This window comes from Salmo salar, chromosome ssa14 (assembly GCF_905237065.1).
Source record: "Salmo salar chromosome ssa14, Ssal_v3.1, whole genome shotgun sequence".
Classification (NCBI taxonomy): Eukaryota; Metazoa; Chordata; class Actinopteri; order Salmoniformes; family Salmonidae; genus Salmo; species Salmo salar.
In genome coordinates this window covers 559,095-583,065 of record NC_059455.1, presented here as the reverse complement: position 1 = coordinate 583,065, position 23,971 = coordinate 559,095, and the positions used below count along the sequence as shown (strand labels likewise).

At 40.2% G+C, this 23,971-nt stretch overlaps 1 protein-coding gene across 1 annotated transcript in view; it reads left to right on the top strand.

The window, feature by feature from the left end:
• puf60a (poly-U binding splicing factor a) overlaps positions 1-23,133 on the top strand; it is a 115,882-nt gene extending 92,749 nt beyond the window's left edge. The window contains exons 10-11 of the mRNA XM_045693787.1: positions 6,569-6,822; positions 22,411-23,133. Coding sequence (XP_045549743.1) covers positions 6,569-6,822; positions 22,411-22,710 — 554 coding nt within the window. The 3' untranslated portion in view covers positions 22,711-23,133. The remainder of the gene's footprint in view (positions 1-6,568; positions 6,823-22,410) is intronic.
• Positions 23,134-23,971: the final 838 nt, after the last annotated feature.

Below are 23,971 nucleotides of genomic sequence, written 5' to 3'. Positions count from 1 at the left end.
TGCTTTCCCAACAGTCTTGAAGGAGTTCCCACATATACTGAACTCTTGTTGGCTGCTTTTCCTTCACTCTGCGGTCCGACTCATCCCTTGAATAAAAAAAAATCATCAGCAAAGTACCCCCACACCATTACACCTCCCCCTCCATGCTTTACGGTGGGAAACACGCATGCGGAGATCATCCATTCACCCACACCACGTCTCACAAAGACATGGCGGTTGGAACCAAAAATCTCAAATTTGGTCTCATCAGACCAAAGGACAGATTTCCACCGGTATGATGTCCATTACTTGTGTTTCTTGGCCCAAGCATGTCTCTTCTTCTTATTGGTGTCCTTTAGCAGTGGTTTCTTTGCAGCAATTCAACCACGAAGGCCTGATTCACGCAGTCTCCTCTGAACAGTTGATGTTGAGATGTCTGTTACTTGAACTCTGAAGCATTTATTTGGGCTGCAATTTCTGAGGCTGGTAACTCTAATGAACTTATCCTCTGCAGCAGAGGTAACTCTGGGTCTTCCATTCCTGTGGCGGTCCTCATGAGAGCCAGTTTCATCATAGCGCTTGATGGTTTTTGCGACTGCGCTTGAAGAAATATTAAAAGTTCTTGATATTTTCCAGATTGACTGGCATTCATGTCTTAAAGTGATGATGGACTGTCGTTTGTCTTTGCTTATTTGAGCTGTTCTTGCCATAATATGGAAGGAAGGAAAGAAATTCCACAAATTTAACTTTTAAGAAGTCACACCTGTTAACTGAAATGTGTTCCAAGTGACAACTTTATGAAGCTGGTTGAGAGAATGCCAAGAGTGTGCAAAGCTGTCTACAAGCCAAAGGGTGGCTATTTGAAGAGAGTCACATATAAAATATATTTTCATTTGTTTAACACTTTTTTGGTTTCTTCTTTCTATGATTGCATATGTGTTTTTTCATAGTTTTGATGTCTTCACTATTATTCTACAATGTAGAAAATATTAAAAATAAAGAAAAACCCTTGAATGAGTAGGTGTTCTAAAACTTTTGACCGGTACTGTATGCCTCATTCAAAATCAAGTGGGTAAATGATCAATTTTATGACCATCTTAAAACAATTGCATATGTTAGCTTAGTAGATATTGAGATATAAGGGGTTAAAGTAATTTGACTAAAGGATAGTTTATTATTAAGTGATGAGCAGTAATAGGCAGTCTCTACCATCATAAGGGTTTTATTAATTAAATAATAGTCATCGTACCAAAAACAAATATACAACACCAAAATATGTTATTTAAATAATGTGAATAAATGAAGGTTAGAGCCTAATAAGTGATAGTAATGGACAGTCATACCATCAATTGTTTTATTCTGTGTTGTAGCATTCAACCCACATAATGCATTTTTTATTTGTTTAATATCAAAACCGAACCGACCTTAAAAAACAGTAATTGCTCAGGACTATCTAGTGTCGCCATTTGAAAAAGTCTTAATTATTTTGACAAATTCATATAGTTTTATAGTGTATTAAAGTAGTCAAAAATGTATTTGGTCCCATTTTCCTTGCACCCAATGACTACATCAAGCATGTGACTCTACAAATTTGTTGGATGTATTTGCAGTTTGTTTTTGTTCATGTTTCGGATTATAGTTTACACAGTAGGAACTGAATGGTGAATAATGTATTGTCATTTTGCCGTCACTTTTATTGAAAGTAAAAATGTATGTTTCTGAACACTTCTACAAAGTGCTGCAGATGCTACCAAGATTATGGATAATGAGTGAGAGAGTTAGATGCCCCTCTGGGTATTGGTGATTAATAATGATTTATTCATGATTCTTGTTAATCATGGCATCATCAGGATTCATTTCGAAGTGTTCAGAAACATCTCACTTAGAAAGAAAATTGCTCCATTCACCATTCAGTTCCTAATGGGCAAAGAATTTCCCAAAACACAACCAAAACGAACTGCAAATGCATCCAAGAAGTTTGTAGAGTCACGTGCTACGAATATGAGACCACATTTTAAACTTTTGACTACTTTAATACACAAATGAAAATTTGTACACCCGGCTACAGATAAATTAAGTGCATTAATTTCTAAATGGTAATGTATGTCTGAAAATAACCTCAAATAAAAGTTGACATTCTGTACTGTCGTTTCATATGATACATTTGATCTCAAATCCAAAATGCTGGAGTATAGAGCCACATGAAAGGTGCAATATGCAGAAATAGCTCCACCTTTTCCTGTTTGCAAAATTGAAATAGTTTTCCTCATGTCAGTTTGTGGCAAAACAAGCAGTCATTGTGTAGATAATCATTTTACTGGCCATGAAGAAGTTCTGTGGGGGTTCATTTGGGATTTAGCAAAATATTAAGGGGACGTAGAAAGAGGAACTCTGACTTCCTGGTAACCTCACCGATTTGAAAGGACATCATGGGGGGTGGTAGAGGAATCTGATCGCTGCTGTAAACAGCCTGATTCTGTTTTACTGCTGTTATCACTCTGGCCTTTCTTCAACAGATGTGTGTTTGGAATATGCCAGAAAATGGCTGCTCCAAATAGAAACAGTGGCTGGTTTTAGGTCAAAAACCCTGTGGCCAAATATAGTGCTTTGAATAAGCCCGTCTGTCCTCTGATTGGTTAAAGGTGATTCAATCGCTGCCAATTTAGTTATGTATAATTCCCTCATAACAGACATAGGCTCAAACAGTTTCAATGCGGACGAATGCCAGGCTGATATGTGAAGTGAAATAGAATGATGAACGCAGCGATCAGGCTTGTTCCACCAGGCTAGCTTTTGTGGAAATGGGAAGATGGAAGATTGGACTGTAAGAAATTGAGTTGAGGAGCAGGTGCTGGTCATAGCAGCTTTCACACTCAGCCTTTTGTTTGGCCTTGAATCAGAAAGAAAATAAGTGTTACTTTTAAACAACCTCTGTTCAATGGTGGTGCATAATGTGCCTCTCATTGGCTGGCGAGGGAACTGTGTGCATTTATTAGCATGCCTTTCACTGCATGGGCTATCCAGAGTGAGTTGGTGTGTATGGAAAGAGGCCAGATGCCCAGGTAAGTGCAGAATTGGACAGTTGTAGGGTCATTGGGAATGAATTGGATAAATGCAAGTACTAGCAACAGACAAGCTGATGCAACATATATTATAAGATTTGTGTTAGCTGTGTTATGTGGTCATTTAGCGGCCATTTCCCAAAACAACGCAGTAAACGCACAATTTTGTAGCAGTCTTTTTAAGTCAAATAGAGGGGCTGCTCAGTTTACATATTTGGGACCAAATTACAATGAGAAGTAACATGCAGTAATGTGTTTTGCCTATATTAACAACTACAGGTTGTTGACAAACTCTTATTAAAGATTGGTTAAAACCCTAATAAATACATTCTCCCAAAATGACTATCAATTGGCATCTCAATGCCTTTCACTTTGTTTTGAGTTCAGTAAGAAGAGAGAGACAGTTCTGTATGGAGCATATGGCCCTCATGCCAGATCTGCCCAGCGAGGGGGTCCAATCCAGCCCGCGGGTGGTTTGAGTAAAAAATGATAGAAAAAAAATAGATTTTAAGGGGGGGAAACGAACTCAATATACTTTAAAATGACTAAAACCAAATCAAAACTGTGTAGAAATAGTGGACCCATATTCATACAGTTTCTTGACTGTCCAGCTCGCTAGAAGTGTCAGGGAGAAAAATGTAAAAGATGATGGATAGAGGACAATTTCTTGTTAACTTTGTTGGCAAGGAAGTATAACCAATTTTCAGTGCAGCCCTCCGGACCTCGTTGAAGAACGAATGCGGCCCCCCGGGCAAAATGAGTTCGACGCCGCTGGTGTAGCGTTACAGGGAGTCCTGAAAATAACACTTAGTGATGCCATCTGTTAACACCCTATAATGTTATATGGTGGAACCAAAATGAGAAGAGGAATTAAACCGGTGCATATAGATATTTTTTTGTCTGAAGTGGAATTGCCTCTGTACTTTTTTCAGGCTGCTGTTGTCTCCTACAGTGTGTTAGTTGTACATAGCCTGTCGGAGGACCACTCCACTAATAGATTCTCTTTTATTGTCTCTTCTCTCCTTGTCTCTCTCTTTTTTCTCTCTCCTTTCTTCCCCTCCCTCTCTTGACTCCACAATCGCACCGACAGTGGCCACTTAATCCCTCCCCTTTGCTGCACACTGACCAACCAAGTGTGAAGAGGACTGTTTCTAGCCCCTCCCCTCATAAACATAGCCCCTCATTCCTATTGGCCAGTGAGTCTCAGATCCTGTGTGTTTTGTGGAGTTTACTTTTGGTATGCATCAACATGACCATTAAGAAGCTACAACCAGGGTGGTTAGAGGGTGGGGGGATTCATTTGAATACATTCATTTTTCTATTGTAAGGAGTGTTTAGTTTGCATCCCATGCCCCTCCTCCCTTTCCCCTTAAAGGGGCAGTCTGCAGTTGCTACATCCATTTTTGGATTGTGAATTAATGATGTACCCATTGATTCTTGAAGAATATACATTGCATCAAGAAAGTATTCAAACCCCTTGACTTTTGCCAGATTTTGCTGTGTTACAGACTGAATTTAAAATTGATTAAATTGAGGGGGTTTTTTGGTCACTGCCCTACACACACAATACCCCATAATGTCAAAGTGGAATTATGTTATTTTTTTTTATTTTTTTACAAATGATTAAAAAGGAAAAGTTGAAATGTCAAGAGTCAATAAGTATTCAACCCCTTTGCTATGGCAAGCCTAAATAAGTTCAGGAGTAAACATTTGCTTAAGTCACATAAGTTGCATGGATTAACATGATTTTTGAATGACTACCTCATGTCTGTACCCCACACATAGTGTGTCAATACAACCAGTCACTACAAAGATACAGGTGTCCTTTCTAACTCAGTTGCTGGAATGGAAGGAAATCACTCAGGGATTTCACCATGTGGCCAAGGTTGACACTTCGAGTTTAATGGCTGTGATAGGAGAAAACTGAGGATGGATCAACATTGTAGTTACTCCACAATACTAACCTAATTGACAGAGGGGAAAAGAAAGAAGCCTTTACAGAATATAAAAATATTTTTAAAAATGCATTCTGTTTGCAACAAGGCACTAAAATAATACTGCAACGAAATGTGGTAAAGCAATTCATGTTTTTTCCTGAGTACAAAGTGTTATGTTTGGGGCAAATCCGATCAACACATTGCTGAGTACCTCTCTCCATATTTTCAAGCATAGTGGTGGCTGCATCATGTTATGGGTATGCTTGTAATCGTTAAGGACTGGGGAGTCTTTCAGAATAAAAAAGATACAGAATGGAGCTAAGCACAGGCAAAATCCTAGAGGAATACCTGGTTGTCTGCTTTCCACCAGACACCAAGATATGAATTCACCTTTCAGCATGAAAATAACCTAACCAAGAAGACAGTGAATGTTCCTTATTGGCCGAGTTACAGTTTTGACTTAAATCTATATGAAAAAATCAGTGGCAAGACCTGAAAATGGTTGTCTAGCAATGATCAACAACCAATTTGATTGAAGGTTTTGAAAATAGTAATGGGCAAATGCTACACAATCTATGTGTGCAAAGCTCTTAGAAACTTACCCAGAAAGACTCACAGCTGTAATCACTGCCAAAGGTGCTTCTACAAACTATTGACTCAGGGCTGTGAATACTTATGGAAATTAGAAATGTATGTATTTCATTTTCAATAAATTCTAAAAACATTTGAACTTTGTCATTATGGGGTGTTTGTAGATGGGTGAAATTTAAAAAATATATATTTAATCCAGTTTGAATTCAGGTTGTAACACAACAAAATGTGGACTAAGTCGAGGGGTATGAATACTTTCTGAAGGCACTGTAACTTATAAATGCCTCCTGAGCTTAGTTCAACTGATGTACTCCATCAGAACCCAAAATATATAAGCTTGTTTTACTCCAATGTTTGTAATCAAAGTAAATGTAAACAAACACTATGGTTAAAACGATACTTTTAATATCATGGATGGTCAGTCTTTGCATCCATAGCTCTGTCTATTCATCTGAGAGTGGTTATATTTCTCCAGCCCCCTCCCCCAGCATTTTACCGAATCAGGGAGAGGAGGACGCTTGTTTATTGATTCAACTGCTGATTGCCACTTTAACACTTACTTGACAAAGATTAATGGACTAGGAGATCCATATTTACCTGGAATAGATGGTAGAGCTTTAGAAGGGGGTTGGAAGGCTTTGCTATAGAGATTCTTTGCCATCTAACTTTTGCCAACCCCAAACATCACGTGGAAATGTTCCTTATGCAACAGAACAAATGTTGTCAGTCCAGTCACAGCCTGCTAGTGGACACAACATTCCAACACCATGATTGCTAGCTCCAGTTCGATAGCACCCTTTTACTTGACAGGGAGCTGTCGTGTCACAATTAAACATTGCTAGACAGGAGCCAACCCAGCCAGTTATCTTGGGAAAAGCCCCTGAGGGGATTTTCCCACCATTGCCACTGGCTTAGGGCTTGGGGAGGCTCCTCTGTTGGCTGTCCAACCTTGGGGGGGTTTGACCTTCTTGTGCTGCCTCCTTCCGTTCTCTTTTACAGGGGTAACCCCAGTGCGGCCCGCTTTGCCTGTGCTACCTCAGGTGGGCCTGGTCAACCCAGTGCTGGCCTTACCACCGGTGCTGGTCACCTCTCTGGTGGCGGCCCAGGAGGCCAAGAAGAAGGAAGTGGAGGAGGAGGAGGAGGCCTTGCAGGACGGGACGGGCCAGGAGCCGCTGAGTGAGCAGGAGCACATGAGCATCTCCGGGAGCAGTGCCAGACATATGGTCATGCAGAAGTTGCTCCGCAAACAAGAGGTGTGTTGAAACTTTGCAGTTTTTTTCTTCTTGAACGCAGTGGATGAGTTAGCAGTGCTCCAGTCTAACCTTTTCCCCTTGTGACACTAGCCCATATTTGTGACCGACTGGCTCAATTCGATTTTATGTAGCAAAATTTGAAATTGTGTTTTTTTTATTTTGGATAAAAGTAGAGACTCAGAGCTAGAAAATGGTATATCATAGTTGAAGAACAATGGGAAAGTAATTCTGCTTTTAAAGTTGATTAACTTGTAACCTCACTTTAGTGAAAATGGCCCTTGCGTGTTTTGGTACCAACTGGAGAGCTAATCTTTGTCTACACCCAATAAAGCCCTTGAATTGAATTGAGAGGGAAAGGGGGATACCTAGTCAGTTGTACAACTGAAATGTCTCTTCCGCATTTAAACCAACCCCCCTGAATCAGAGAGGTGCCTTAATCGACATACACATCTTCGGCTCCCGGGTAACAGTGGGTTAACTGCCTTGCTCAGGGGCAGAAGGACATATTTTTACCTTGTCAGCTCGGGGATTCGATCCAGCAACCTTTTGGTTACTGGCCCAACGCTTTAACCACTAGGCTGCCTGCCGCCTAGAGCGTTGGTGACTGTAACTGTGCTGCTGGCAACAATTTAATTGTGCTTTTTTCCAACGTTTACTGACACCGGCCATATTCAACGGGTGTTGAGCGTTTGTAAATTCGTTGTTTATTCTGCGCTTTGGCACAGATGAGAGTGCTCTGAAATAGGAGTAGAAAGCAAGAGCGAATTTACTAGCTACGTCTATCGACAGTTGTCGCAGTGACATCATAAACATTGTATTGAAATAGTTACTTGCATAGTGGAGTCTTTTGTTTAGACATGTAATGTACAGCTAACTAAACAATGAACCATAATCCCAACTCATGTTACTACCCTGCATGAATCTGCAGGTAGCTAACCAGCTAGGTTCACCGTTAGCTAACTAGCTAACATTAGGCTGTAACTAGCAATGCAAATGGCTCTGAGATACGAATAATATTTCTACACAGATGGTACACATAACGTTAGCTAGCAGTCAGCTAACACTACGCTTTAACTTGAAATGCAAATGACATTCTGACAAAATTAGAAACGTGTAATATCTGAAAATGTAGCTAGCTAGACTCTCTTACCCATATACATGGATGGACGCTTCTCCCACTGTCACGAATGTCATGGTTGCCCTTAGTTTGAAGATGTAATCCGGAGTCAGGTGTTTTATACAACAGCCTTCTGTGTGTTCTCTTTTCAACTCCCTCTGCATATTTGCAATCCAACGCCAGCATCTCCTTAGCTATCATACTCTAATTCCACAAGGCACTGATTTCAAAACGTGGTCCTCTAGAAAGTGGAGATCAACACTTTAGGCAGTTCTACTGCGGGGATATCTTTCAAAAAATCCACATGAGAAAGGATTACCTACACATACTGAGCAGCTCATGTTATAGACAGAAGCATGCTACATGGCAGACCAATCCGAATTCATATCTCAGCATGTCCAGCCCAGCCATTATCTCAGCCAATCATAGCTAGAGGGAAGGTTCCTGGCCTTTTCTGTGGCTAAACCAACTACGCTCGTAATAACAATTTTATTTGTATTTACAGATGCCGTACACGTTTGTTATCAAGTCACATGAATGTTCACAATGTTCCAGAAGGCATTGCTGCCAAAAAATGCATTTTGATAAAAAAAAAAAAAGGTTTAAATGGCTCTCCTGTGATGTAGTGACGCTCGACATATGCCGAGTTTCCTGAAACGAGTCACATTTGGTCACAATGTTTTTTTTTGCATTAGATTTCTGTAAATCATCTTATGAAGATATTATAAAGTCATTCACGTTCATTTATTCATTTATTAAGAAGTGTAAATAGACTACTGAGATGGTATTCAGTAAAGGCCGACCGATTATGATTTTTCAACGCCGATGCCGATTATTGGAGGACCAGAAAAAGCCGATACCGATTAATCGGACGGTTTTTATATATATTTGTAATAATGACAATTACAACAATACTGAATGAACACTTTTATTTTAACTTAATACAATACAAAAAAATCTATTTAGTCTCAAATAATGAAACATGTTCAATTTGGTTTAAATAATGTAAAAACAGAGTGTTGGAGAAGAAAGTAAAAGTGCAATATGTGCCATGTAAAAAAGCTAACGTTTAAGTTCCTTGCTCAGAACATGAGAGCATATGAAAGCTGGTGGTTCGTTTTAACATGAGTCTTCAATATTACCAGTTACGAAGTTTTAGCTTGTAGTTATTATAGGAATTATTGTATATTTCTCTCTATACCATTTGTATTTCTCATACATTAGACTATTGGATGTTCTTATAGGCACTGTAGTATTGCCAGCCTAATCTCGGGAGTTGATAGGCTTGAAGTCATAAACAGAGCTGTGCTTCAAGCATTGCGAATAGATGCTGGCAAATGCAGGAAATTGCAGTTTGAATGCATGCTTACGAGCCTGCTGCTGCCTACCACCGCTCAGACTGCTCTATCAAATATAAAATCATAGACTTAATTATAGTATAATAAACACACAGAAATACGAGCCTTAGGTTATTAATGTGGTCAAATCCGGAAACTATAATTTCAAAAACAAAACGTTTATTCTTTCAGTGAAATACGGAACCGTTCCGTATTTTATCAACAAAAAAATCCAGAAAAACGCATGTCAAAAATGTTATAAATTGATTTGCATTTTAATGAGGGAAATAAGTATTTGACCCCTCTGCAAAACATTACTTAGTACTTGGTGGCAAAACCCTTGTTGGCAATCACAGAGGTCAGACGTTTCTTGTAGTTGGCCACCAGGTTTGCACACATCTCAGGAGGGATTTTGTCCCACTCCTCTTTGCAGATCTTCTCCAAATCATTAAGGTTTCGAGGCTGACGTTTTGGCAACTCGAACCTTCAGCTCCCTCCACAGATTTTCTATGGGATTAAGGTCTGGAGACTGGCTAGGCCACTCCAGGACCTTAAGGTGCTTCTTCTTGAGCCACTCCTTTGTTGCCTTGGCCGTGTGTTTTGGGTCATTGTCATGCTGGAATACCCATCCACGATCCATTTTCAATGCCCTGGCTGAGGGAAGGAGATTCTCACCCAAGATTTGACGGTACATGGCTCCGTCCATCGTCCCTTTGATGCGGTGAAGTTGTCCTGTTCCCTTAGCAGAAAAACACTCCCAAAGCATAATGTTGGGGTCATAGGCAGCATTCCTCCTCCAAACATGGCGAGTTGAGTTGATGCCATAGAGCCCCATTTTGGTCTCATCTGACCACAACACTTTCACCCAGTTGTCCTCTGAATCATTCAGATGGTCATTGGAAAACTTCAGACGGGCATGTATATGTGCTTTCTTGAGCAGGGGGACCAGGTGAGATCTTGCATGGAGCCCCAGGCCGAGGGAGATTGACAGTTTTGTGTTTCTTCCATTTATGAATAATTGCACCAACTGTTGTCACCTTCTCACCAAGCTGCTTGGCGATGGTCTTGTAGCCCATTCCAGCCTTGTGTAGGTCTACAATCTTGTCCCTGACATCCTTGGAGAGCTCTTTGGTTTTGGCCATGGTGGAGAGTTTGGAATCTGATTGATTGCTTCTGTGGACAGGTGTCTTTTATACAGGTAACAAGCTGCGATTAGGAGCACTCCCTTTAAGAGTGTGCTCCTAATCTCAGCTCGTTACCTGTATAAAAGACACCTGGGAGCCAGAAATCTTTCTGAGTGAGAGGGGGTCAAATACTTATTTCCCTCATTAAAATGCAAATCAATTTATAACATTTTTGACATGCGTTTTTCTGGAGTTTTTGGTTGTTATTCTGTCTCTCACTGTTCAAATAAACCTACCATTAAAATTATAGACTGATCATTTCTTTGTCAGTGGACAAACGTACAACATCAGCAGGGGATCAAATACTTTTTTCCATCACTGTACGTTGGTGCAACGACAGTGCTTTTTTCGCAAATGCGCTTGTTAAAGTAGGCTGTGATTCGATGATAAATTAACATTGATTATCGCATTGATTATTTGCAACTCAGGTCAAGCTAGTTAAACTGGTAATATCGTCAACCATGTGTAGTTAACTAGTGATTATGTTAAGATTAATTGTTTTTTTTAAGATAAGTTTAATGCTAGCTAGCAACTTACCTTGGGTCTTTGCTGCACTCGCGTAATAGGTGGTCAGACTGCCATGCAGTCTCATCATGGAGTGCAATGTAATCGGCCATAATCGGCATCCAAAAATGCCGATTACCGATTGTTATGAAAACTTGAAATCGTTCCTAATTAATCGGCCATGCCTCTAATCGGTCGACCTCTAGTATTCAGTAAATAAGTTGTTTCATCTAACATGTCCAAGCAGGAATGCATGATTCAAGATATTTTAATGTGCAACCTAATCCAGTGATTGTCATGAATTTGGGGTATTGTTATATTTAATGTCAAAATAAGGCTCCTGAATGTTATGGTATTTATTTTTTTCAATAGAGATGGAGTTGCTTACATCTTTATGTGCGCCAACATCACATAGGATAATTATATTGACCAAAAATATAAACACAACATGCAACAATGTCATTGATTTTACTAAGTTACAGTGCATTTGAGGAAATCAGTTAATTGAAATGAAATGGCATCGATAAAATGCAGTTGTGTTCGTTGTTCGTACCGTATGCCTGCCCATACCATAACCCCACCGTCACCATGGGTCACTTTGTTCACAACGTTGACATCAGCAAACCGCTCTCCCACAAGATGCCATACACGTGATGTGCTGTTGTGAGGCCGGTTGGACGTACTACCAAATTCTCTAAAACGACATTGGTAGAGAAATGAACATTTAATTCTCGCAACAGCTCTGATAAACATTCCTGCAGTCAACAGGCCAAATGCACGCTCCCTCAACTTGAGACATCTGTAGCGTTGCGTTGTGCATTTTCGAGTGGCCTTTTGTTGTCCCCAGCACAAGGTGCACCTGTGTAATGGTCATGCTGTTTAATCATTTTCTTAATATGCCACACCTGTCAGGTGGATGGATTATCTTTGCAGAGGAGAAATGCTCACTAATAGGGGTGAAAACAAATTTGTGCAACATTTCTTTGAGAAATAAGCTTTTTATGCATATGGAACATTTTGGGATCAACACTTTACATGTTGCGTTTATATTTTTGGTTCAGTATAATTTAAAGTTGCAATATGCAGAAATGGCTCCATTTCCTGATTGCTAAAATTCTAGTAGTTTTCCTAATTTCCGTTTGTGACAAAACAAGGGTAGAGAATCATTGTACCATCTAAACCGCTGTGAAATATATTTTCAATAACCCAAAATATTGTATTTTCAGCTGTTTGAAGCTGGTGTACAAAATCTAAAATAAAAGACGCAAAAACAAAACGTAAGAACAGGAAGCATAGAATTACCGCACATAGAACAGATCTACCGCTTCTTAAGACTTGATTTCAATGAGAATGACATATCTATAACTCACATTTCTATGTGAATTTGGTTTCTTTGCCCACAAAGTTACATATTGCAGCTTTAAGGCTAATTCACCAGCTGAGGAACTCAAAACACATTAGCTAGACCGTTAAATCTACAGTGTCTTTGGAAAGTATTCAATCCCCTTGACTTTTCCACATTTTGTTAGGATCCAGCCTTATTCAAAAATGTATTAACTTTTTTTTCGTCATCAATCTACGCACAATACCCCATAATGACAAAGTGAAAACATTTTTGGGGAAATATTTGCAAATAAATAAAAGATAACACAGTTACATAAGTATTCAGACCCTTTACTCAGTACTTTGTTGAAGCACCTTTGGCATCAATTACAGCCTTGAGTCTTCTTGGGTATGACGCTACATGCTTGGCACACCTGTATTTGGGGAGTTTCTCCCATTCTTCTCTGCAGATCTTCTCAAGATCTGTCAGGATGGATGGGGAGCGTTGCTGCACAGCTACAGTGCATTCGGAAAGTATTCAGACCCCTTGACTTTTTCCACGTTTTGTTACGTTACAACCTTATTCCACAATGGATTAAATACATACAAATCCTCATCAATCTACACACAATACCCCATAATGACACAGCAAAAACCGTTTTTTAGACATTTTAGCAAATTTATTTAAAAAAATTAAAACAGAAATAACTTGTTTACATAAGTATTCAGACACTTTGCTATGAGACTCGAAATGCAGCTCAGATGCATCCTGTTTCCATTGATCATCCTTGAGATGTTTCTACAACTTGATTGGAGTCCACCTGTCGTAAATTCAATTGATTGGAGATTATTTGGAAAGGCACACAGCTGTCTATTGTCGTGACATTACTTGCATTAATGTGATGACTGTTATTTATTTAATCATGTAACAATTAACTCATTAGGAATTTGGGGCACCACGGAAGAAGTAGTTTAGAGTTACCATCTCCCGAATTAAACTCTAGAAGATTATATATGTTTATATATGTTATCTATCGATAACAGTCACTTATTAATCATTACCTCATATCAGTCACATTCTGATCAGTCGTAACCCTCTTAGATCTGCAAAAACCCCAACCTTTGCTCATTATTCAGTACTACACAAATTGATTTAATTATTTATTTACTAACTAAATAATAACACAGAATACATATACACACTTACATGAGACAAAAGTCCCTAGTGGACTGACAAGATATGACGGCTTGATGCAACATAACGCTAGATGGAGAGGGGGAAAGAGAGAGAGAAAAAGGACACTTATCGTGGACACATTCTAGGATTGTTCTCACATTAATCATATACATTGGTTGCTCCTTTAAAAGTTTCGTCATACTGCAGCACACCTTGCGGGCTGCTGCAGCATTCTATGTTACGTTATTTAATTGTTAGTGCTAGTTTGACCACCTGAGGGCATCTTTGAGAAGCATTTGATAGTCTCCCGTATTGGCTTTACTAGAGAATTTAAATATTATTTTGTAATAACATAGTACGTGGGATTGATTTTAAGATATTTGGCTTAATTAATTTGATTAATATTATGGTGGTTCTATTCTTAGAAAAACAAAAAACGAAACCCTCAGGTTTTCTGGAATGGATGGAATGGAAAATATTGAGCTGTACAACGTGACAGTCGGGAGTAGGCTACAGCATAAGAGGATTGGAGGATTCTAAATTAATATCTAAGGGGCATAACATTTCCACACCCTAAATGTAGTGTAACCAATACTCATTTCGCCTACGGTAGGCCTACATTATATCTAAAAATATTTCTTTCAATGATTGGAGGATTCTAAATGAATATCTAAGGGGCATTTTCCACTAGGATCAAAGAGAATATCTAAGGTGATTTTATAAAATTCTAAATTAATTAATAATAATAATCACTTTGTTATAAAAAGTAACGATATTTTGGAGATTTCATTTAACCTAGAGTGAGCGAGGACAAAGGAATTTCTTGAACAAGGGGTGAGACATTCTCACTAATCTGTAAATAAAGCCAGTTTGTTCTTTAGGTTTCTCCAGAAATAAATAAGTCTAACTACATTATTTAGCAGACATCACTTGCTTATATTCAGTCAACACATATCTTAAGAATATCATGGAATATAAATGAAGATGCGCGAAGTGGGAAGGCTATATATAACGATATTTTGGAGATTATTTCATTATAAAAAAACGACAGTAAGCAATTGTAATCTGAATAAAGGCCAAAATATAGCCCTGCTAATAGCCATAATGACACTGTACAACGTGACCGTGTGTTTGAAAGAGTATTTGAAAGAGTATTATCCAGTAAGCAACAATTTGTTTGCCTTCATTAGACAACTTTGATCCATTATTTCTGTAATTCAGTGATATTTATTCCCATAGTAATTTGTTATGGATCCATAACTAAATAAACATCGGCATTTTGAAAGATTATTTTTATCATTATTTTATTAACGAAAGCATAAAGATGCCATTATTAGTTACATTGTTTTAGTTTGAACGTGCGGACTGGCACTAAGAACAGAGGGAACGTTTTCCTAGTCAGCACCATTATTAGTGCAATGCCCCTTAAATATTTGAGATTTTGTTTTTCAAATAACGTAGAATGAGCAACAAAAAGGCCATTCTTGAACATGGAGTGATACATTGTTACTAATTTCTAAATAAAGCCAGTTTGTTATTTAGAATTATTTATTTCTGTTTTTAGAGGGGAAAAACTAAAACCTACAGTCATCTCATGGGTCTCCCAGTCAAGGCCGGCACAGGTATTGAACCAGCATCTGCAGCAACACAGCTTAATCTGCTATGCATCTGTAGCAGTGTCATAGAGCGTTGCGCCACTCGGGCGCTGTACAACGTTACCGGTCGGGAGGGGCCTACTGTTCTACAGTAATAGCAAAATAATCCTAACAAAATAAAATAATAAAAATCTTAGTGTAACAACAGTTTTAGTAAGTAATACTGAAGTTATGCACAATTATCAGTTTCTACTTAAGTTTATGTTGCCCATTCATTGTCAATTAGAGACACAGTAGGACCCAAAAGCATAATCAGTGCTCTAACTCCCCCTTGCGCTGTTCTGGAGCAATGAAGTGGTGACGCAGGGTACCGTACTAAACCACAAATTACCTCTAAGTCCTGTGGCGTAAGCTCACAACTTTTAAAGGAGGAACCACTGTACCTTGCACTCAAACCACTGCCCGTTTTGGAATAAGTAGTAATTAGTGTATTTACATGTGGATGTCTTTATTCGTCATCTATCTCCCCCCCGTGCTTCTCCTTAACCCAAATCCAGACAGCTGATGTTCTGAAAGAGCTGCAAAATCTGGATCCCTGGGCTAGACAATCTGGACCCTCTCTTCCTAAAATGAGCCGCCGCCATTGTTGCCACCCCTATTACTAGTCTGTTGAACCTCTCTTTCGTATCACCTGAGATTCCTAAAGATTGGAAAGCGGCCGCGGTCATCCCCCTCTTCAAAAGACACTCAAGACCCAAACTGTTACAGACATATATCCATCCTGCCCTGCCTTTCTAAAGTCTTCGAAAGCCAAGTTAACAAACAAATTACCGACCATTTCGAATCCCACCGTACCTTCTCCGCTATTCAATCCGGTTTCCGAGCTAGTCACGGGTGCACCTCACCACGCTCAATGTCATAAACGATATCATAACCGCCATCGAAAAAAGACAGTACTGTGCAGCCGTCTTCATTGGCCTGGCCAAGGCTTTCGACTTTGTCAATCACCGTACTCTTATCGGCAGACTCAACAGCCTTGGTTTCTCTAATGACTGCCTCGCCTGGTTCACTAACTACTTCTCAGATAGAGTTCAGTGTGTCAAATCGGAGGGCCTGTTGTCCGGACCTCTGGCAGTCTCTATGGGGGTGCCACAGGGTTCAATTCTCAGGACGACACTCTTCTCTGTATATATCAATGATACCGCTCTTGCTGCGGGTGATTCTTTTGCACACCGGTATTTCTACTTGCACATCCTATTCTGCACATCTATCACTCCAGTGTTAATTGCTAAATTGTAATTACTTCGCCGCTATGGCCTATTTTTGGCCTTTCACGGAACCCAAACTGGCTGTGCCCGTGCGCCATCGTGCGTTTATTTATTTTGTCCCCCCACACCAAATGCGATCACGACACGCAGGTTAAAATATCAAAACAAACTCTGAACCAATTACATTAATTTGGGGACAGGTCGAAAGCATTAACCTCTTCTGCTAGCGGAACACCTGCTCCAATATCCAATGATAGGCGTGGCGCGAATTACAAATTCCTCAAAAATACAAAAACGTCCATTTTTCAAACATATGACTATTTCACAGCATTTTAAAGACAAGACTCTCCTTTATCTAACCACACTGTCCGATTTCAAAAAGGCTTTACAGCGAAAGCAAAACATTAGATTATGTCAGCAGAGTACCCAGCCAGAAATAATCAGACACCCATTTTTCAAGCTAGCATGTCACAAAAAACAAAACCACAGCTAAATGCAGCACTAACCTTTGATGATCTTCATCAGATGACACACCTAGGACATTATGTTATACAATACATGCATGTTTTGTTCAATCAAGTTCATATTTATATCAAAAACCAGCTTTTTACATTAGCATGTGACGTTCAGAACTAGCATACCCCCCGCAAACCTCCGGTGAATTTATTAAATTACTCACGATAAACGTTCACAAAAAACATACAATTATTTTCAGAATTATAGATACAGAACTCCTTTGTGCAATCGAGGTGTCCGATTTTAAAATAGCTTTTCGGTGAAAGCACATTTTGCAATATTCTGAGTAGATAGCCCAGCCATCACGGCTAGCTATTTAGACACCCACCAAGTTTAGCCCTGACCAAACTCCGATTTACTATTACAAAAGTTTGATTACCTTTGGTGTTCTTCGTCAGAATGCACTCCCAGGACTGCTACTTCAATAACAAATGTTGGTTTGGTTCAAAATAATCCATTGTTATATCCAAACAGCGGCGTTTTGTTCGTGCGTACACTATCCGAAGTGTAAATAAGGGTCACGAGCATGGCGCATTTTGTGACAAAAGATTTCTAAATATTCCATTACTGTCCTTCGAAGCATGTCAACCGCTGTTTAAAATAAATTTTTATGCCATTTTTCTCGTAAAAAAGCGATAATATTCCGACCGGGAATCTGCGTTTAGGTAAACAGACGAAAGAAAACAAAGCATGGGGTCGACTCGGGCACGAGCCTGAGTCTCACAGTACTGTGACCAGCCACTACCCAAACGCGCTACTTTTTTTCAGCCAGAGCCTGCAAAGCCACGATTCAGCTTTTTGCCGCCTTCTGAGAGCCCATGGGAGCCGTAGGAAGTGTCACGTAACAGCAGAGATCCCCTGTAATGGATAGAGATAATCAAGAAGGGCAAGAAATTGTCAGACAGGCCACTTCCTGCATGGAATCTTCTCAGGTTTTGGCCTGCCAAATGAGTTATGTTATACTCACAGACACCATTCAAACAGTTTTAGAAACTTTGGAGTGTTTTCTATCCAAAGCTAATAATTATATGCATATTCTAGTTTCTGGGCAGGAGTAATTAAATCGGGTACGTTTTTTATCCGGCCGTGAAAATACTGCCCCCTAGCCATAACAGGTTAAACATTTATGCCAATTTAGCTAGCTAGCTTGCACTTGCTAGCTAATTTGTCCTATTTAGCTAGGTTGCTGTTGCTTGCTAATTTGTCATGGGATATAAACATTGAGTATTATTTTACCTGAAATGCCCAAGGTCCTCTACTCCGACAATTAATCCACACATAAAACGGTCAACCGAATCATTTCTAGTCATCTCTCTTCCTTCCAGGCCTTTTCTTCTCTTGACTTTATATTGCGATTGGCAACTTTCATAAATTAGGTGCATTACTGCCACTGACCTCGTTCGTCTTCGCCTGCCACATCAGTTGTGTTATACTCACAGACATTATTTTAACATTTTTGGAAACTTTAGAGTGTTTTCTATCCAAATCTACCAATTATATGCATATCCTAGCTTCTGGGCCTGAGTAGCAGGCAGTTTACTTTGGGCACGCTTTTCATCTGGAGGTGAAAATAGTGCCCCCTACCCTAATGAAGTTAACAGAAATACTCTCATCCTTAATCATATATTTTAGACATCATTTGGATGTAACCTTGACAGAATGTGTACACTTTCCAAGTTACAGTATTTTCTTGATGCCATTCTAATGACATCACAAAATAATGTGACATGATTGTTCTTTAGATCCCCACTGACCATTCTTAACATTGAGCCTTGGATCCTCCCCCAGGAGAGTCATGCCTCTATATAAGGTCCCACAGTTGACAGTGTGTGTCAGAGCAAAAACAAACCCATGAGTGTGAAGGAATTGTCCGTAGAGCTCAGAGAAGAATTGTGTCGAGGCACAGCTCTGGGGAAGGGTACCAAGAAATGCACAATTGAAGGTCCCCGAAAATACAGTGGCCTCCATCATTCTTAAATGGAAGAAGTTTCGAACCACCAAGACGATTCCTAGAGCTGGCCGTCCGGCCAAACTCAGCAATCCGGGGAGAAGGGCATTGGTCAGGGATGTGACCAAGAACGCGATGGTCACACTGACAGAGCCTCCCAGAGTTCCTCTGTGGAGATGGGAAAACCTTCCAGAAGGACAAACATCTCACATGACAGCCCGCTTGGAGTTTGCCAAAAGGCACCTAAAGACTCGCAGACCATGAGAAACAAGATTCTCTGGCCTGATGAAACCAAGATTGAACTCTTTGGCCTGAAAGCCCAGCGTCACGACTGGAGGAAACCTGGCACAATCCCTACGGTGAAGCATGGTGGCAGCATCATGCTCTGGGTATGATTTTCAGAGGCAGGTACTGGGAGACTAGTCAGGATTGAGGGAAAGATTGATGGAGCAAAGTACTGAGAGATCCTTGATGAAAACATGCTCCAGAGCGCTCAGGACCTCAGACTGGGGGAAAGTTTCACCTTCCAACAGGACAACTACCCTAAGCACACAGCCAACACAACGCAGGAGTGGCTTCGGGACAAGTCTCTGAATGTCCTTGAGTGGTCCAGCCAGAGCCCGCACTTTAACCCGATCGAACATCTCTGTCATTATGGGGTATTGTGTGTAGATTGATGAAAAACATTTATTTAATCCATTTTAGAATAAGGCTGTAACGTAACAAAATATGGAAAAAGTAAAGTTCTGAATACTTTCCGAATGTAAAATGTAAAAATAACCTACATAAAGCCAATAAATAAAAACATTGCAGCCTGCAGGTAGAAAATATCCTGTTAAAAATAAATATCCTATAATTCACATTGGCTACGTATGGCCTGTCTGCAAGGAACATGAAACATATCAACTGTTAACTTGGGTCCAGCCTGAAGCTAGCACTATCAAACTTGCAACATTTTCTAAAATATTCTGGGCCCTCAGTTTCCTCTGCCAGTGAGCTCCGGACAGACACACAGCTGTAGGCTATTTGCACAAAGGGATAAGAAGTAGGCCTATTTTATGACGTTTCCACTGGATCAGAGCATTACATTTTTTTCTCCTTTCACGCCGAGTGGTTATCGAAAGAGAGCTGGAAATATTTTTTAAATAGCTACGTTAAGGAACTATTGTCATTCTCAATGGACGTTAAAACAGACTTTGTTTGAGGTGAAGAAAAAATGACTTTGAGAAGCTCCACAGTGGTGGTGAGCTAAGACTGAAACTCCACAGTGGTGGTGAGTTCAGAAATACTATCAGATCTCCAAATGGGCACATTTATAGGCCTACATTTGCGAGCAGGCCAGGTAGCCTAGGCCTACTTCTATGCATGGTCAGATGCGCATCCTAACTCAACATTGACAGGAGAGCTACAAACAAAAGACAGAATAAATTGACAAAACTTGTTCCTCGCAAGTGTAGTCTAGGTTGTGCGGTCCGCAAACAACGTGTCCGCTCCGACAATGAGAACGGTAAAAGACTGTAATAATAATAATAATAATAATATATTGAATGCATTAACAGAAATTACCGTAACCAAACGAACATTGTAGATTAGACATTATCGGAATTAAAGGCAAATGTACTACTGGTGATACTGGTGTGCCATCCCGGCGGCCTGCACAATGGATTAGTCCACTGAGACAGACATGATTTAGACAGGTGTCTTGTGTGCCATGAAAAATATACAGTACCAGTCAAAAGTTTGGACACACTTATTTTTACTATTTTCTACATTGTCGAATAATAGTGAAGACATCAACGCTATGAAATAACACATATGTAACCCAAAAAGTGTAAAACAAATCAAAATATATTTTAGGTTCTTCAAAGTTGCCACCGTTTGCCTTGATGACAGCTTTGCACACTCTTGGCATTCTCTCAGCCAGCTTAATCTGGAATGCTTTTCCAATGGTCTTGAAGGAGTTCCCACATTTGCTGAGCACTTGTTGTCTGCTTTTCCTTCACTCTGCAGTCCAACTCATCCCAAACCATCTCAATTGGGTTGAGGTTGGGTGATTGTGGAGGCCAGGTCATCTGATGCAGCACTCCATCACTCTCCTTCTTTGGTCAAATAGCCCTTACACAGCCTGGAGGTGTGTTGGTTCATTGTCCTGTTGAAAAATAAATTATAGTCCCACTAAGAGAAAACCAGATGGGATGGCGTATCGCTGCAGAATTCTGTGGTAGCCATGCTCCATGCTTCACAGTGGGAACCACACATGCGGAGATCATCCGTTCACCTACTCTGCGTCTCACAAAGACACAGCAGTTGGAACCAAAAATCTCAAATTTCGTCTCCAGACCAAAGGACAGATTTCCACCGGTCTAATGTCCATTGCTTGTGTTTCTTGGCCCAAGCAAGTCTCTTCTTCTTATTGGTGTCCTTTAGTAGTGGTTTCTTTGCAGCAATCAACCATGAAGGCCTGATTCACGCAGTCTCCTCTGAATAGTTGATGTTGAGATGTGTCTGTTACTTGAACTCTGTGAAGCATTTATTTGGGCTGCAATCTGAGGTGCAGTTAACCCTAATGAACTTATCCTCTGCAGCAAAGGTAACTCTGGGTCTTCCTTTCCTGTGGCGGTTCTCATGAGAGCCAGTTTCATCATAGCGCTTGATGGGTTTTGCGACTGCACTTGAAGAAACTTTCAAAGTTCTTGAAATTTTCCGCATTGACTGACCTTCATGTCTTAAAGTAATGATGGACTGTCGTTTCTCTTTGCTGATTTGAGCTGCTCTTGCCATAATTTGGATTTGGTCTTTTACTAAGTAGGGTTATCTTCTGTATACCACCCCTACCTTGTCACAACACAACTGATTGGCTCAAATGCATTAAGAAGGAAAGAGATTCGACAAATGAACTTTTAACAAGGCACACCTGTTCATTGAAATGTATTCCAGGTGACTACCTTGGCTGGTTGCCAAGAGTGTGCGAAGCTGTCATCCGGGCAAAGGGTGGCTACTTTAAAGAATCTGAAATATATTTTATATATTTTTGTTTATTACATGATTCCATATGTGTTATTTCATAGTGTTGATGTCTTCACTATTATTCTACAATGTAGAAAATAGTAAAACATTTAGAAAACTCTGGAATGAGTAGGCGCGTCCAAATTTTGACTGGTACTGTATATATTTGCAACTGCTCATCCAAAAACAATCTTGGTCGACCAAAAGCCTATCGGCAAAATAATTGACCAGTCTACTAAATGGGGTCAGACGTACATGAGGATAATGCACTTTACTATTTCACCAAATCATGGTTTTAGCCTCCCAAAGTTTTGACTGAGGTGATCAAGTAAAATGTGCAGCCGATGCTTCCAATTAAAACTTGCACAGCCAAGTAAAAGGGTTGCAAAATGTTACTAAGTGGTCACAGTCTGGAGCTCTGGTTGGGGTTGTTGAGCCACAAGGGCTACAGTTGCATTCTCTGAAAAGTTTCCACAACATTAATAGTCGCAACGTGTGGGTAACTAACTGTACCGTCAGTGTTTTCTCTGATTAAGAAAGTAACTGGTAGCACACATATTTGTGTTTAATAATACATTGTACAATAATAATGCTTTTCTTCCACTGTGCCCAGTCGACGGTGATGGTGCTGCGGAACATGGTAGGACCAGAAGACATCGACGATGACCTGGAGGGTGAGGTGACTGAGGAGTGCGGCAAGTTTGGCGCGGTCAACCGTGTCATCATCTACCAGGAAAAGCAGGGCGAGGAGGATGATGCGGAGGTAATTGTCAAGATCTTTGTGGAGTTCTCCATGGCGGCAGAGATGAACAAGGCCATCCAGGCACTCAATAATCGCTGGTTTGGAGGTCGCAAGGTCATTGCCGAGGTGTACGACCAGGAGCGCTTTGACAACAGCGACTTATCTGCATAAGACATTCTGACCTTTCTGAAAGATCTCTACTACTACGACCACAACCTCTGGTGTTTCTCTCTCCCTCACACACATACACACACACTTACACAGACAAGGCTGCCACGCACCACTGTAGGTGATGCTGGCCTCTTTTTAACCATTTCTTTTTTTTTTTTTTATCAGTGTTGATATTAATATTATTAATGCTCCTGTTTGGGGACACCGACAAAGCAAGGAGACGCTCATGGATTTTTTTTAATTATTATTGTGGCCTACTGTGAAGGGCTGGATATTTGTTTTTGTATTGTTTTCAGTTTCATTTCCCTGATTTTAGTTTTATTTCGGTTACACCTTTTTTGATTCAGTCAATTCTACAAAGGTCCTCTTGTTATATAGCTCTTGGTATTAATTGCCCAAAACAATAAATTCCTCATGAATAAAGTGGTTTGATATTTTGATTATTGATATTAATCCAGAAAGAAACTACAGGGAGCAGGGGCCGATTTAGTCTAGTTTGATCAAAAAAAAAGAAAAAAAAGTTGGTTTTAAATGCGAGGTCAGACATAGTTACGTCCGACTTTGTGATCAAAATGTACACCTGTTGCACCATACAAAATAAGACTACTCGTAGCTAAGTCCGGCGTAAGCAATTCGCGTTCATGAGATTTGATGCTTCGTAATGTGCCTACGGAGCTGTGAAGGGAACGGCACCTCCATACCTTCAGGCTCTGATCAGGCCCTACACCCAAACAAGGGCACTGCGTTCATCCACCACTGGCCTGCTGGCCCCCCTACCTCTGAGGAAGCACAGTTCCCGCTCAGCCCAGTCAAAACTGTTCGCTGCTCTGGCACCCCAATGGTGGAACAAGCTCCCTCACGACGCCAGGACAGCGGAGTCAATCACCACCTTCCGGAGACACCTGAAACCCCACCTCTTTAAGGAATACCTAGGATAGGATAAAGTAATCCTTCTAACCCCCCCTTAAAAGATTTAGATGCACTATTGTAAAGTGGTTGTTCCACTGGATATCATAAGGTGAATGCACCATTTTGTAAGTCGCTCTGGATAAGAGCGTCTGCTAAATGACTTAAATGTAATGTAAATGTAATGATGGTTGCTAGGCAGCTGTCGCCATCCTTGTGGCAGTTCTAAACTTTGATGTCACTTTGCACATCTCTTCACAACGCCCACCACTATGCATGCATGTTTTCTTAACGAACATTTGATGGATCCTAAAGAATTACTGTGAGAATAAATATCACTGAATGAGAAAAAAAT